This window comes from Blennius ocellaris (genome assembly GCF_963422515.1).
Source record: "Blennius ocellaris genome assembly, chromosome: 15".
Classification (NCBI taxonomy): domain Eukaryota; kingdom Metazoa; phylum Chordata; class Actinopteri; order Blenniiformes; family Blenniidae; genus Blennius; species Blennius ocellaris.
This window is the reverse complement of record NC_137664.1, coordinates 17,801,053-17,817,462: the sequence shown is the minus strand read 5'-3', so window position 1 is coordinate 17,817,462 and position 16,410 is coordinate 17,801,053. Positions and strand designations below refer to the sequence as shown.

The window sequence follows — 16,410 nt, the reverse complement described above, 5'->3', positions numbered from 1 at the left end:
ATTGTTGGTGTTTGACTGGCTCAAAGAAAGGGAGCAAGGTCTGACATTCAAAGCAGCTTTGACCCACAGAAGATTGTGGTGCCTCTGTTAATTTGGCCACACAGAGTCAGTTACTGCAGCGGAAACAAAGTGATAACCGTTTGTACGGATCACTTCCTTTTATGTTATGCTGTATGTTTTCCATACGGAGACCCTGAAAGGTCAAGGAAAGAATTTAATAAAGTGGTTTTTTTTTTCTTTCTTTGTATGAGTATTTTCATTGGTAGAGTTGTGGCGCAATACAGTATCAGAGCCTGCATCACTGCTGGCCGTCACTACAGTGCACACTCAGCCGCGTCTTATCAGGCGCAAGTTTGAACCGTGGCATTTAGGAGGAGAACTGAAGCAGCTGGTTCAGTTCCCTGGCTGACCGCAGCTCAGTCAGACTGGAGCTTTGATTACAGCCGCAGCCTTGGGATGACACAGCTGTCACTGTGACTGTGACCGGAGCTGTAGCTGTAGCTCTGGCTTTAGTTGTGACATATTCATTTTTAATGGCTGTAACTGACTACGTGGGGGGCTACATTGTTTGAGCGTTGATGATTTCCATTCTGGTGCTGTCATTAAAGTGTTACCAGCTTTGGTAGCAACGGCGGGCCGTGTGTGCGGCGCCACAGCTCGAAAACCCCAGCAGCAATCGGAACGATGAGTGAATCCAGCCAGAGATTCACCTGCCACAGCCAGGCGGAGCAGCTGCAGCTGTGCTCGCCACCAGCTGTGGGACACTTCTGAAGATGAGCCTTAAAAAAAAAAAAAAAGGATTTTTGTGTGCTGAACACATCCTATGAAGTGCAGTGTCATCATTCCTTGCAATAGTGTCTGCACAGTGTTCTCTTTGACTAGCCAGGTTGAGGAGGATCATCATCACTGTGAGGAACATGAATTGCATGGCAATGTAAACAATACACTATGAACATTAATTTAAGAAAATGTATTCACTGAATTGACCAATCGTTAATGAGGGTCAAGGGTTTTGCTCAGAGACCCACAGTGCATGTTTTTGGAACTTTACTGCAGCCGTGGTTCACAAGCACAGCCTTTCCACTGAGACACGGTTGTAGCGTTTTTAAAAATCTTGGTTCACCCTGTTGATACAGAGATGGAACATTTTCAAAAGGTTCCCACTTGGGAGCCATTTTTAAAAAGATCCATTTTAAGTGGCTCAGAGCACATTTGACATATAAACAGACACCTAAAATGCAAGGCAAGGTTTACATTTTAAGTTGAAAACACTGTTGGGTATACAGGGGCTAACAGAAGCTCTTGTTGCATAGCTTCATACATACTCTGTTAAATGTCTATTACTGGGTAAAGCAAACTCATGTTAAAAAGAACCACAACAGACTAGAAGGTAATTTGTTTTGTTGTAGTAACGCGCAGCATTGTGACACAGTAAAAAATAATGTAAAGGAACTGGGGAAAAAAACTGCCATTGTGATTGAAAAAGCATCGTGAAAGGCATTGGAAGATGAAGATTATGTGAAGGTTTGTGACAATAACATGCAAAAAACTCATAAGGGAACACATGCATATTAAGAGAGGACTTGTTGCATAAAAGTATTACAAATGACGACAGGGATAATTGCAAAGGGACCTGAAAGTATTGCAACAGAGTGCAAATTGTTGAAAGAAAGATTTTTTTGGGGGGGAAATGCAAACCTGTTGAGAGGGCATGCAAGAGTTATGGAAGGAAACAAAAATGATTGCAAGGTACCAGAGAGGCAATGCAGAAGTATACTCATTATGGGCAGAGTAGCTGTAGAGATGAAAGACAAATAATTACAAATGTTGAAGAAGTTACTTTTTCATACAAAATGGGAAACTTTCAACGAAGTGGATTCAATTTTAAGTGCTGTGCCATCTGGTTAACAGCCTGTCTGTAATTGAACAGACAATTGAATGAAAGGAATCACAGTGAATGATTCAACCATTTGGCCAAAATAGAAGCGGACTTCAAAACAATTTCATTTCAAGCAAAAACGAACTAAAAATGTGTCATGTTGAAGACTTTCAATGTCAGAATGTTATCCAACTTCAAATGTAAAGTCGAGTTAGACTGGAGTGATTTCGTATAATGGGAAGATTTTTATAAGTCCTAGTCTTCTTTTCTTTCTTCTCCCAACTTTTGTGGATGAATCATCTTTAATAAAATAAGCACCTGTTGGAGCACTACTCACACAAGCCCAAGAAACTGTCACAATATGAAGTGATTAGGTCGTACTAAATCAAATATTTGAAATTGTTATGATGTGGCAATATCAGTGAGACATTTGAATTCCAGAGAAAGATGTCACAGCAGTAGGAGTTTTGTTATTGCTCAAAGGCATGATTAGACTTAATTCTAATCATGCTTATAATATCAAAACACACATTTGAGAGCTTGGAACAGATTTTTGAGGGGGCTTATACAACGACAAAGAAAAACTTATCTACAAAAGTATTTTTCAAATGGACATGGGGAAGCCTGCTCAGCAGTCTCCGTGCTCTCGTCGTTCAATCTTCCTCTCCGCAATAATTATGCAACATGAGGTGGGATCGGGCAGGCTACCCACTCATGCGATAATGATGACCACATATAGCCCTCAGCATATCCTCCACAACACCTGCATAATAGACCCATGTTGGGGGGGAAGTTCCTCCCGCGCTGCTGTGTGCTTGTGTTGGTGGTGATGGAGATGGAAGAGGCAGATCAACAAGAGAAGAAAAGGCAAATCTTATATTTGGCAATATCTGTCTGCAGCTGTTAAACACTGCATTGGGCTCGCTCTCTCTCTCTCTCTCTCTCTCTCTCTCTCTCTCTCTCTCTCTCTCTCTCTCTCTCTCTCTCTCTCTCTCTCTCTCTCTCTCTCTCTCTCTGTCTCCCCCCCACATGTTGGCCTGCCAACGCGCGCGCGCACACACGTCCCCCACTTGCGCGCACACGCCGGACCTGCTCGACGCTGCGCCGCACTGGAGCTCCGACAGACAGAGCCCGTGTCTGCCTGTGATCTCCTCGCCGCCGCTCCGCTGGATGTTTGCGCAGAGGACCCATACCTCCCGCCGGTGACAGCCGCCCACCCACCCCCTCCACCTCCACCTCCACCTCAATCTCCTCGACTCCGGCTCGTTTTCATCTCCAAACTTTTACAGCTTGTGACTCGTTTTTTCTTCTTCTTCCATTGAGGACATCTGTGCTGCGGTTTCATCAGGGTTGGAGGAAGGGACCACCACCTCATCATCATCACCATCATCATCATCATCATTTTCCTTCTTTACTTCGAACTTGGAGAGGGATTGATGGCTCCGCCTGGACTGGAAAGTTGCCCTGCGTCAAGGAGCATGGACGCAAACTTTAAGAGCGCGCCGTGAGCGAGACGCAACTTCTGTATCTGCCTCATCTTGTGTGTTTATTTAGAATGAAGGCAGGTGAGTCAACCGCGGTGTGAGAGAGGCGCAAAGAGCTCCGCGGCTCTTCAGGTATTGGGGGGTGGGGGGGTGGGGGAAGAAAAAAAAAAGGCGACACGGAGGAAGTCGTGATCTTGCGCGGCGGATTGCGCTACGGAGGACGGACGGAGGGGGAACGGACTGATGAGCCAACATGGGTAAGTCGGTGGATTGTGTCAATTCTCATTTTGAGACCATTATTGGAGCCATCTCCGAGTGTGTGCATGGTGAGAATATTTCCTCCTCTAAATATTTCGGTGTTCATACGCAGCAAGCTGGCGTCTCCACTTTTTTGCCATTTGCGCTTCTCCGAATCTGCAATATTTGCGCGTAAAATCTTGATGTCATTTAAGTTCACCGAAATGAGAACAAAATGCACAAATATTTGAGTTTTTGGAGGAGTGAGGGATACAGGAATATTCTCACCTCTTCTTGGTGTCGCGTTGAATTGGCTGTCAGCTCAGTGACAGCATTATTTTCTGTCCTTTTCCACCGAAGCCGCAATGACAACTTTATTGTCATAGTCGAAAGAGCTGACCTTAAATAGCTTAAATATGATGAGATTAGCCTCCTCGTGTGTTTCCCCCTGTTTTTTTTTCTATCTCACCCCCGTCTAAAGCTATGACATGTTTTGACTCCATCCCTCCTTCCTCCTCCTCCTCCTCCTCCTCCGCCTCAACCTCCTCATCCTCCCCTCTTCTCTTGACAGCACTGGGCACCTACAATCTCATCCCACACTGCCTATCACCTCCTCCATTTTAGTGACTGTGGATGCTTCACCAAACCTCAAAACTCGGCGCTCCGGATCACAAACCAACACTTTTGCGCTCATCAGCTGCAATCGCATATTTTATTCCCTCTCTTTTTTTCTTCGCCTGTGGTGCGTATTTTCAGTCTGTGCCACGACGCATCTCTGCTCCCCGCGCAACTTTCAGTTGTTGAACCGCTGAAGGACATGTTATTCACATATACCTAAACGTGCACGCTTACGTTGAACGAGACACGTGTGGCGCAGAGGAATCCACTCTTTGCGCCACAGTGTGATTCATTCCTTACTTGTTGGATTTCTGTGGATGCTCTGTGATTCACCCCCCCCTCCAATGAAAGAAAAAACAGTATAAAAAAGTCCAATCTGAGCTGAGAGGCGAGCAAGCCCACACATCTGTACAGAATGGTGGCGTTTTCCCAAGTAATGAGAAGCGTAGTACGGATGATGAGCACGTATTGCTACGTTTTAATTGTGTCATCACAATGTTAAGCCCAAAATAAGTGCTTACATTTTATTTTCTGAAAGGATCTGCTTTTCTAATTGAACCCCCTTATTTCTGAATAATTATTCCCCCTTACGCAATGACACAATGACACAATGACAAAAAGACCTTTATAACACACCCCTACATTTCACAGGCGACTTGACACCTTGAGGATGTTCACGCTGTCCTTCAGATTGGATTTTGATATGTTTTAAATTCAGAGTGATGGGAAAATAGTCATGACTTTTTCTATAATAACAAACCTGCATGTGTCTGATTACTTTTTAAAAAAAAAGAGAAAATGAGTCGATAACAGTGTTACATCACATATATTTTTGATTAGTAACTCCGAAGTATGCATGAATCAGGTTCCTGCCCAAATGACTGCCAAACATTGGTGTAATACATATTTTGTTTTTGTATTGATAAGTCCAGTTCATGCATATAGGATAACTTCCAAAATCAGCTCTTAATAGGAATTTGTACATTGTTTTGATGAATATGCACCAGCTATATTCAAAATGGTGGAATACATTTTTTTTTTTTTGATTAATACCTCTTAAGGAGGCATGGACTTTGACTAACAACCTTACAGCAAAGAATGCAAATCACCTTCTCAGCAGTCCAAGCTGTGGAATTTATATTCAGCTCTCCTCTACAACAACAAGCAAACCAGGGAGGCATTTTTTTTTTTTAAAGGCGGACCAAAGCAAAAAGGGGTTGCAGAGGGAAGGTGATGCTGTAAGAAGCAGGGCCCGATCACCCCCAACCCCCCGCCCCCCTCCCCAGCCTGTCCGAGCACGCCCGTCTTGATGTATGCAGTTGAACTGCTTAGGCGAGAGCAACAGGGCAATTAGGCTCAAATAACGTTCCATTTGTTCAATAATCCATCAGTTTCCTCGAGCAGACGGGAGACACTAATTAGTCCGCCAAGCACTTTTGCAGAAAACCTAAGCTGGATCTCTTTGACAAAAAAAAGAAAGAAGAGAAGGCAGATAGTTACCTGTGTAGATGTGCTTCTTCCATCCGATGCAGTCATGGTCATCGATGTGCAAATAATTCAAGCAACTGCTGCTTCGGTTTTAATGGGACACCCCTGGCACACGACCATTAACTTCCCCTGCAGCTTTACGACCAATATGTGGATGAGATCTCATTTCTCCACTTTAGAAATTCATTATTATGACAATACTGGCTAAGATTAAGTAGATCAAAGAACAAGTAAATACCTTGATGACAAAGACAAGGTCAGTCTGTCTTTAGATTAAAGTCCTAATGCAACTTAATGCTGTTGAATTGATCAGTTTCACTTTGATTCTTCCAGAGGCACTCGAGAAACGAATAATAGACATGAAAAGAAAGCAAGAGGAGAAGAAAAAACTAACTAACCTTGAACAGTCCAATTGGCTGTGGCTCCTTTTAAAGTAGCTGAAGCCATCAATAAGGATTATTCTGTCAGCGTGAGGAACGTTTCCTCATTCTGAGTCTGACTGAAAGTCCCCATCAGCCATTTCTGCTGTGAGTTCGGTAATATTTGCTGTACTTCTACCCACTCACGCCATCAAACCGTCATAACACGACGTATCACATCAACCTCTTTCAATCTACCTCCAGGTCATTGATTCGGGGTGGATTTTTCTTCTTTTTTATTTTGTGCCGTGTTGGAACATTTTGAAATGGCGACTTCTTTTCCACGTCTGTTTTCTTCTTGTTCGCTTTGTGTTTTCCTGAAGTGGACTCGACTTGTGAATGACTTCTCCCAAACAATGAGTGTGCACGTTGAACTGGCACGGTGAAATATGGGGAAAAGGTGCAGGAGTGAGAACAAAGTCTGGCAGTGGGGATGCTGAGCCGAGCTCACACAAAGAAAAACGACCCTGCAACAAGAGGCTGGAGATAGCGCGCCGTACGTTTGATATCACTGAGGTGCACTCCAGCCTGCTTTTGGTTGTCATGGTTTTATCACCTCACTTCCGCTAGCCTTTGAAATATTTTGGCTTTATTTGCAAGTATGACAGCCTGAACAGCAGCAAAGATAATTTATTAATGCCTCCCCAAATGACAATGACAGCATGCTTTCCGATCTGTTGCGAATCTGCTGCAGAAATCGCTCGATGGAGCTTTGTCATAGTTAAAAATGAACCTACACTGACACAAGAGAAACAGACTTCTCAGTAGTGTTGGAAATTGAGCATTAGAAAGAATGTTTCTTTAATAGCTCTATGTTTGATATTGTGTTGGACAGTGATTTTGACTTGAAAGATGGCTACGATCCCCAATGCTTCTTTATACCATTTTTGTTGTAAGTGGAAACAGTTGAAGAGTTGCAGGGTCGCTGTCTCTGTGTCCTGATCACTGGGCCACCGGTCATCATTTCGGCCCAATTTACACACAATTCAAGTGAAAACGCAAAGTTTTTTACGTCTTTATTTCAAAAAAGGTTCATATTTATATGGCAACATTTTGAAAACGATCTCCATTTACAGAAAACAGCTGAAACACTGAAAACAATGTTGTTTTCTTGTTGGCAACAAGTGGGTGGTTTTTAATGAAAACAACACATATGCACACGGAGACCAGCATACTATAAACATTTACATTTGTGCAGACATTTGTATGGACGGATGACTAAGTTCGATTGCTGTTTTGAGTAACTCGCAACTATAAAACCACCATATCCCAGGAGAATATGGACTGGGAGTCCTGACACTTTGAATGCCGCCATTGTTGTTACTGTCCATCTACTCGTACATGTGCAGAAGAACTATTTATTTATTTATTTATTCATTTATTTCCATGTAAAGAGACACCCAAACGGCAATGAAAGTTTTGCGTTTTCACTTGAAGATGTTGTTTTGTATACCGGGCCAAACACAGCTGACTTTCTTAAATTACCTTTTAGTTCTCCTGGCAAGTACATGAAAGAGGTCCTGTTCTCGGTAACATTGGTGTTATCTGCAGCAGTTTTTCAACCACTGTGCCGTGGCACAGTAGTGTTCCGCGAGATATAGTCAGGTGTGCCGTGGGAAATTATTCAATTTCACATTTTGTCTAAAAAAACATTTGGTCTCACAGCCGCTGTCAGCTGTGAGAGCCGTGTGCAGAGTAATCAGGTATAAATACTGTGGCGAGCGCTGCCTAAGAATTGCTCTGAGTCGAGATTCTATACTGCCAGCTGAATACCAGAGGCTTTTATTTTGACATGAACACACGCAACCGGAACTTCATAATAGGATGACACTCCACACAACACATTTCTCACTTATGGTTGCACACCAACATCCAACAAACCAAACTAGACGAAATAATTAACTATCTGAACCGAGGAACAAAACACAACACAAGCACAAATCAACACACAGAACAACCCCAACAATAACCCTCAATAACCTCCGGCAACACATAACCTGAACTCCCATCATGCCCTGCGGCAACCAACTCCGTGATCGCTACAATACTCTTCGCCAATAGATGGCAGCACAGAACGTTGCCGGTGAAATCGAACCTTAACAGACGTCAGTCTGGTTAATCTCCACCACCTGCTGCTCCCATCTTGTATCAAAGTACTGTGTCAGTGACAGTGATGGAGAAGTTTTTGAAAAGGAAGAATCTAACCAGGATATCAGCTCTGTGTTCATCCATCAGGTCCAGGTTTCACACCGAGTGAGTAAAAATAAAAAAAATTAATTGGGAAATACTTTTTTCTGTATTATTTGATTCCTGTTGATAAAGCATTGATGAGAATGACTTTATATTGTTAATAGAGGCTACAGAGTTTCACATTTTAACATTTTCGTGTGGTGGTGTGCCTCGAGATTTTTCCAAAGAAAAAAGTGTGCCTTGGCTCAAAACAGGTTGAAAAACACTGATCTAGAGTACCAGTGATGAATTAGAAAGATACCTTTACCGTAACGACCGGTGTCTTCAAGTTGGTATGTCATATTTACAAGGAATTGTATTTGTCAGTGCTGCTCAGTACAGTAGTGCTTGGTGCCACAGGTTGAGGACTCCTGGATTCGGCTCCAGGCTTTTGGGACTTTCATTGTGGAATTGCAGTTCCTCCCTTTGGATTTTTTTTTTTTTTTTTGGAAGGGAGTCCCTTAAAGGAGAACATTCCAGGTCACTCTAATTGACCATAGGTGTGTGTGTCTCTCTGTTTTTCTATTTTTTACTTGTGATGGACCTGCCACCTGTCTTGCCCCTTTAGCCCCCCCCCAAACCCCTATTGTCCCCAAGTTGTATATACAAGTTGTCTAGAAATTCTATGTAAAACATTTATTCCTATATCTGCAAGGTGGACTGGAGATTATGCCAGCTAACATTGTCCAAAGTGCATCTCACAGTCGAGATAGGTCACGAGTTCATCACGTGTCCTCCATTTAGAAGTACAATCACCTCCACACATGCCTCTGGCCTCCAAATTCCTCAATAAGCATGTTCCTTTTGTGAAGAAAACCAGGCTGTCATGCTGACCACTGCAGCATGGCGTTGCCCCTCATCTTGATTGCAAGCACATTCAGTCGCTCTCATAGACAAACTAATGGGATTTTGGGTGGCCAAAGGTCAAAAATCAAGGTCACTGTGACCTTCCACATTCTCATCAGCATGAAATCTCTCAAGTGCTTTGAGCTAGTTCATTCAAATTTGGCACGCGTGTTACCGAGCTAATTAGATTGTGGTTCTGTACAGTGGCAGTAATTCAAGGATCAGGGGAATGAGAATGTTGATCTCCTTTTTCAGGGCACCTGTTAGTGGGGAAGGTATGTTCGGCATCAAATAAAGTTATTCTCTTCGTGCTTGCACAAGAAGCAGAAGTAATGAGCAAGCATAAATAATTCAATGAGTTTGACAAGGGCCACATTGTGATGGCTAGATGACTCGATCAGAACGTCTCCAGACCTGCAGCTCATGTTTGGTTTTACTGGTGTGCAGGAGTCATTATCTCTCAAAACTGATCCAAGGAAGGAAAGGGACTGAGTCATGACAGGGTCATGGGTGGCCGAGGCTCTCTGATGCATGTGGGAAGTGAAGGTTAGAGCGGGTAGCCTCATCTAACAAGTCTGAATTTATTGAAGGACAGCCCCTTGAAATGTGGCACCTAATTTCTAATGGGTGTCCTACGAGGTGACCGAAGCTCAGTTTACAAGATTAATTAATGCTGGAAATGATTGGAAGGTGTCAGAATACCCTGTGCATCACAGTGTTTTTGTATGACTACTCTGCATGGTGACAATGGCACATGAGCATCACAACTGTACCACACAACAATAGAAGGATCTTCATTTTTTTTCCCCCTTTTTACATGAGGACTGGGTTCATATGTATGGTTTACCTGGGGAATACATGGTACCAGGATGTACCTTGGAAACCAAGCAAGCAAGCAGAGGCAGTGTGATGCTTTGGAAAATGTTCTGATGGGGAAACTTTGAGTCCTGTCATTAATATGGAAGTCACATTGACATATACCATCTACTGATGCATTGTTGCAGACAGTGTGCATCATTTTGTGGAAATGCTATTCCCTGGTGGCAGTGGGCTGTTTCGGTAGGACAAAACCAAAATGTTTCATGAATAATTTGAGAAACATGAGGTGTTGACTTGGACTGCAAAATCATCGGCCCCCAAACCATGTGACCATTTATGGTATGTGTTAGACCAGCGTGTTTCAGACATAAGGCCTGTGGGCCAAAAAGAGGCCTGCAAGCGACTCGGATCTGGCCACCGAACCACCAAACAGATGGTGAAAATCTGAAAGAAAAAAATAGATTTAAAAAAAATAAAAATAATTTCTATTCTTTGTCGTTTCTATCAGGATTTAGCATCAAATGCCGGCAATCAACAGGACGATTGAGATGCAGAAATATTGACGAAGCACTTTGCATTGACCATTTATGGTAGAAAGTGGGCGTGTTGAACTGCAGAACCTTCCAGGTGGATTGTGATCTTTAAATGGAAAGTGCATGCACATGTGTGTATGCACAGTTTTACCGATCCCAATTTTTGGGGGGCGCACGCCATATTCAGCAACTGTACATTTTTAGTAGGAATCCTACGCAATGTTTTAGAAATGAGGCTCCTGGTCTGTATCATAGATAAAAAGCTAGGGATACCCATACCACTTATTTAGGGGATGAGTATAAGTATGAGTACGAACTTTTTGCTGAGTATCAATTCAGGTACTCATTAAATGCAATAAAGACAAACTTGTACTTAATATGTGAACAATGTGCGATGGCTATGATGTCACGTAGTACTCCGCGGGTTGTATTGTGGAGCACCTCATGCAGTATTGGACCCGAAACTCGATACTGGTATTGGTATATTCTGTTAAGGAACCTCAACTATCCTAACTACTGCAGAAAATAACAAAAACAAAAGGGCAATCCATGTCGGCGTCCATCCGTTACACTAAGAAGCTGATTCAGAAATGAGGTTTTCGAGGCCTTTAAACAAAATAACCAATGCCGTCTTTGTGTAAAGTACATACCTCCCTGCAGGGACACAGAGGAAATTAAAAAAAAGAATAGTAGAAAGGAAAAATTATCTCACAAACAACACACAATGTGAGAATAAATATTCAAAATAGGAGAGATATTTAATAAAATACATACCAGTTTAGTGTTTCCATTTGTTCTGCTCCATTTGTGGAAGTGAATAAAAAATTGTGAAGCATCTGTGCCAAGGAGTGTTATTGTTTTGAAAGGTTTGCTCACAAATACAAAAGAGGGATTCATTTATTATCTCCACAAGTGAATACAAGTCCAAATTCAATACGTCAAAGATACACTTCTAAAAAAATTTATCGCTATTATTCCATAGCAGATTTCTCAAGGTTAGAGCAGCTTGCCTTTACTTCCTTTTGTTGTTGCCATAAGCGACACAACTATGCATTGTCTGTGATGTGCGCTTCCTTCACTTTTTATTGCAGGCTGGCTTTACAGTGGCCAAGATTATGCAGCTCAGCTTGTGCTGATCTTTTGACATCAGTGCTTGTATTGATCAGCAAAGCTCTCGGCCTCTCAGCACAGTTTTGCAAACCAACAACGTGTGTCCGTCTCAAAGGCAGCGTCCTGGTACGTGTCATATTTTATGATTAAGATAGTCTCAGCTGTCCTTTTTTTTTCTTTTTGGACGTCGTCCTTCCAGATGTTAAGCGCAGTGGTTGTAAACTGTTGGCGATACGGCTGATTTATTGGGTGCAAAGTGTCTGACTGGTTGGGTTAGATGCTGCAGAAGCTAGGTGACATTATACACATTGGGGCTCATGCAAGTTTATATTCTTGTCACTGTTAAGATTTTTTTTTCCCTACAGTATGCTGCACCAGATTAAAAACCCAAACATAAGAGTGTACTAACTGATGAGCACACATTCCAACTTCACGTAAGAGCGCGAATGTTGATGACTTGCACAAGATTCAGGTTTTCTTTTAACACAAGAAACTTGAAAGTGGCAACTCCTCTGACATCACTGGAAGACATTTGAGGCTCCCTGTGCTTCTTGCATGAGCTGCCATGATGTCTATGGATTTGAAAAGATTAAGAATAGTAGAATGAAGACCTTTAATGAGATAACATCACATTATCAAGACATTTCACTGCTAACACTGTGTTTTAACGTGTTTTAAGAGTGACAATAAAGAATTTCTCTGTTATGGTGGGGAATCATTCCGTGTGACCTCGCTCTTTCGCAGTTTCTTCAATTGTGTTCGTCATTTCTGAGAATCACATGCTGCAGGTCATTGCGCATATGGTGACAGTTAGATCAATTGTGGTACAGTGTGGGGAAAAGCATTCATTGGCCAATGAAGTAAGTAACAAAGGACAGAAAAAAAAACCCAACTATTCACATGGGGGAACACATACTTTTCCACTGCACAATCTCAGAATATGCTCTCATACCAACATGGCAACAAATACATGATAACAATGCTGTAGTATATTATGTTTCCAGAAGATGCAGTTCTGTAAATGGTTTTTCAAAGAAAATATTCAGTCAAGGTTTCCTTTTGCAGAGGCTGTTTTGAAGCCCAAATAAAGAACTGAAGCATGTGGAGTTAATTTTGTGAAACGCAACGTGATTCATGTTAATCGGCAGTAGTTAAAAACAAATCAGACTCTTATTCTTAGACTTTCAACATTTGTCAGTTCCCATTTCCTGTTAGAAATATCACATAATAATGCCACAAGTGATCAGATTTAGAATGCCATTCATTTAGTTCTGTCTGCCATATTGACATCCTGGAGGGGGTTAATCACATCCAGACTGCAATACTTCAAGACCCGGCACAACAGGCAAGGACAACCAGGATTTGAATCCCATTTATTGGTTTGTGCAATGATTTTGAGCATGCAAAATATTTCGCTCCGCATCTCAAACCAGGCAGATTACAGAATGATTTAGACCAGTTGTGAACCTCAGTGAGAATATGTTGTAATGTCTATGAAAATGAAAAATGTTCAGATAAAAGACTGGTCCACTGTAGAGTTTCAGCAACGACAACTCTGAGGACTTTGTTGAGATTTCAATAAGGCTGGAAGGACTATAAGCAGTGTTTTTAGATATTGTGAATACATACATTCCATTCATGGATACATACATTATACTATATACATTTGTTTAAATGTGTCAGTGTTAAGTTACAATTTTGTAGTGAAAAATTTTAAGCTAAATATTTTTGAAAATGTTCTTAGTTGTGATTAACTGGAGTGCTTCAATTGGTTTTAAAACAAATAGATGAATGAATGATTGAATGAATGAATGAATGAATGAATATCAAAAACAAAAGACAAGTCTCTAGATCAGGAGTGTCAAACTGGCACACAAGAGACTCCCAATTGGGCCTGCTAAACCACCAAGCAAAATATGGAAATAAAAAAAAAAAACCAAACATAAATTTTTTAAACTAGTTTCTTAAGAGGAGCACACAGAACACACAGAACACATTACAATACAACACAAAACAACAGTTACTTCATTGCTAGTAAACTACCATTTTTCAGAATTTTCAGTGTATTTTTCACCAGAAGTTATTATTTACTTGGTTATTTAAATGACCTGAATTTATAGGTAATTATGTCATTATTTTACTGGTGTGGCCGACTCAAGAGTGTTACAAGACTTGTCTAGCCAAGGCTAATTGGTTAGCTTGCATTAATAACATCCCCATCGATTATAATCTTACCTTTTATAATGTTTAATGAAGAGTTGCTGTCTTAAATTGTCACCCCTAATCTGCTCCCTTATTTCTAACCACATAAATAATTACTATGTGTCATATCTGCTGTTACTTGATTGTTATAAATGGAATAGATATTCCATCTTTTATGAAGGTGCACCTAGAGGGAGACAAAACAACACAATTTGAATGTCATTATGGCCAACAAATTAAAATCTTACCGATATTAATGATAAGCAGTCTACAAGCTCACTAGACTAACAGATATGAAGGTAAAGTATTACCTGTTCACCACATTATCTATTCACGCAGATTCATATCTTTTTTTGAAAGGTGCGGCATCATGACAGATAATTAAAGCTTTAATGGGACTGCAACATCTGCTACGTACCAAAGCTGTTGTTTTCAGGCAGCACGTGTCATGTTTTATTTATTCCCTCGTCTGAGAAGTATTCACAAGCAAAAGCTGTACGTTTATGGATATTCATGTGACTCTATTCATGTGTTCTATCAGGCCAGCCGCGTGTCAGATAAACCGTAGGTACTGAAGCAGAGTGGGCCGGCCCAAGCTCCTCAAACAAGTTCTGAACAGAGTCCCATCAAATAGTTGTCATTAAGAGCTACCCCCCCCCCCCCCCCCCCCCCCCCCAATGTGAGCAGCATTCATTGCCACAGACAACCTGTTGGTGTAAAAACTGTTGACATCCAAAATAACCAATTACCCTTTTGAAAGGTCTCCTTTGCAAATTATTTTTACACCCTTGGCAACTGCATTCCACAACTAGAGGGTGACCTTTGTGACTTTGTGAGGCAGCAGCTCGTTTTCTGACTTCTGTCACGTCACCAAAGCTTCCTATGAGACACCGGTAAGCATACCTATAGCCATAACCATAGTACAAATGGTTGATTAACAATTGATAACAAATGAAACACACCATGATTTTGGTGTCCTTCCAGCTGCGCCACACAGCTCAGTTTAGTTGGATTGGACAAAACCACCAATTACCACTGTTTTTTTGAAATAGCTATTTCACGGACTTATTTATCTCCAAAATGATCACAGTTGCTGCTTATGAAAAGAAGATTACTGTGGCCAACTTGAAGGTCTATCTAAAACATGCTGCACAAAGAAATCCTTGAGAAATTAACATAAAAGGACAATGCGGTTTATTGATGACTTCTCTGTGGATGGGTAATAGAGATAGATGAATGTATTTTCCTTGGCGCTTGCCAACAGAATGACAAAATGTGCTTGGATTAATGTTTTACCTTTAATCATTTACTTATGCAACTTCATTTTCATTTAGTCACTCTGTCTTAATAGAAAAATAAATAAATCATACAATGTCTCGGTAACATAGACCTGAGGCCTGTGTGATTTAATTTTTTTACAAGACTTGGAAATTTCAAATTAGCACTTGTTTTTAAGATCTTAATAAAAGCTCCCTGAGTGCATCAAAGGGGAGGAATGCAACTTTTCTGAAATGCTGCTTCTGCTCCTGCACACCATGGCCATAGTAAATAGTTCTTCTGCACATGCATGAGTAGATGGACAATAACAACCACGTTTGCCTCCAGAGTGTCATGACTCCCAGTCCATATTCTCCTGGGACTTGGAAGTTTTATCGTTCACAGTCACTGTAATAGCAATCGAACTTGGTCATCTGTCCACACAGATGTCTGTGTACTCGTTAGTGTTAATGTTGATAGAATATTGTTCTCTGCTCTCATGTGTGTGGTTTCATTGCAAAACAAACAACAGCACCAACTCTCTGCTGTTTCCATGGAAACAGATCATTTTCAGAAGATTTGCAATGTAAACCCAGAACTTTTCTGAAATGAAAACACAAAAATGATACTTTCTCACTTGAAACGTCATTGTGGAAATTAGATATTAATGTTATAACTTGTGCTTTAAATCAGTGGTTCCCAACCTTTTTTGACCAGTGTACCCCTTGAGCTGGTTTCCATGTGAAAAGTACCCCCTCTCTCGTGTGTGATTATTCGCCTTAATGTGTACTTATATTTAACCCTTTGTCTTTCTATCTATCCAACTGCTCATTTAAATAAAACAATTATTGTGAGTGTAAAAACATACCTTTTAATGAGACACTTGCACTTGCTTGTCTTTCATAAGTCTTTCATAATTCCTTTTTTCACTGGGCTCCCCTGTGCCTGCGTCCGAGGCGACGGTAGCAGTAGCGGTAGCTGGACGTTTACTCCTGCCTAGCCATGCATCCATGTTTACAGTCGGTATGCAGCTAGAGTTAGCTAGCTTCGCGAATCGTGCGCGCCCGCAGCAAGAACGTGAACCTTTTTTTTTTTTTTTTAAAGCGCGCCACTTTATAGTCTTTTCATATTATGTGCATTGTAGTGTTACAATCACTGTGGACGAACTGCTACTCATGGAAAATAAACCTATGGCCTTACTAAAATTCATGATATAATACAATATAATATAGTATAATTTTTTTTTTTTTGTGTGTGGATACTGTAGGGTAATTTATAATCTTTCTGCG

General features: G+C 41.2%; 1 protein-coding gene across 1 annotated transcript in view; it reads left to right on the top strand.

The window, feature by feature from the left end:
- Nucleotides 1-3,616: 3,616 nt before the first annotated feature.
- Nucleotides 3,617-16,410, top strand: part of lrrtm4l1 (leucine rich repeat transmembrane neuronal 4 like 1) — a gene marked incomplete at both ends in the record, with an annotated part of 79,909 nt that continues 67,115 nt past the window's right edge. The window contains one exon of the mRNA XM_080509941.1: nt 3,617-3,689. Coding sequence (XP_080366067.1) covers nt 3,617-3,689 — 73 coding nt within the window. The remainder of the gene's footprint in view (nt 3,690-16,410) is intronic.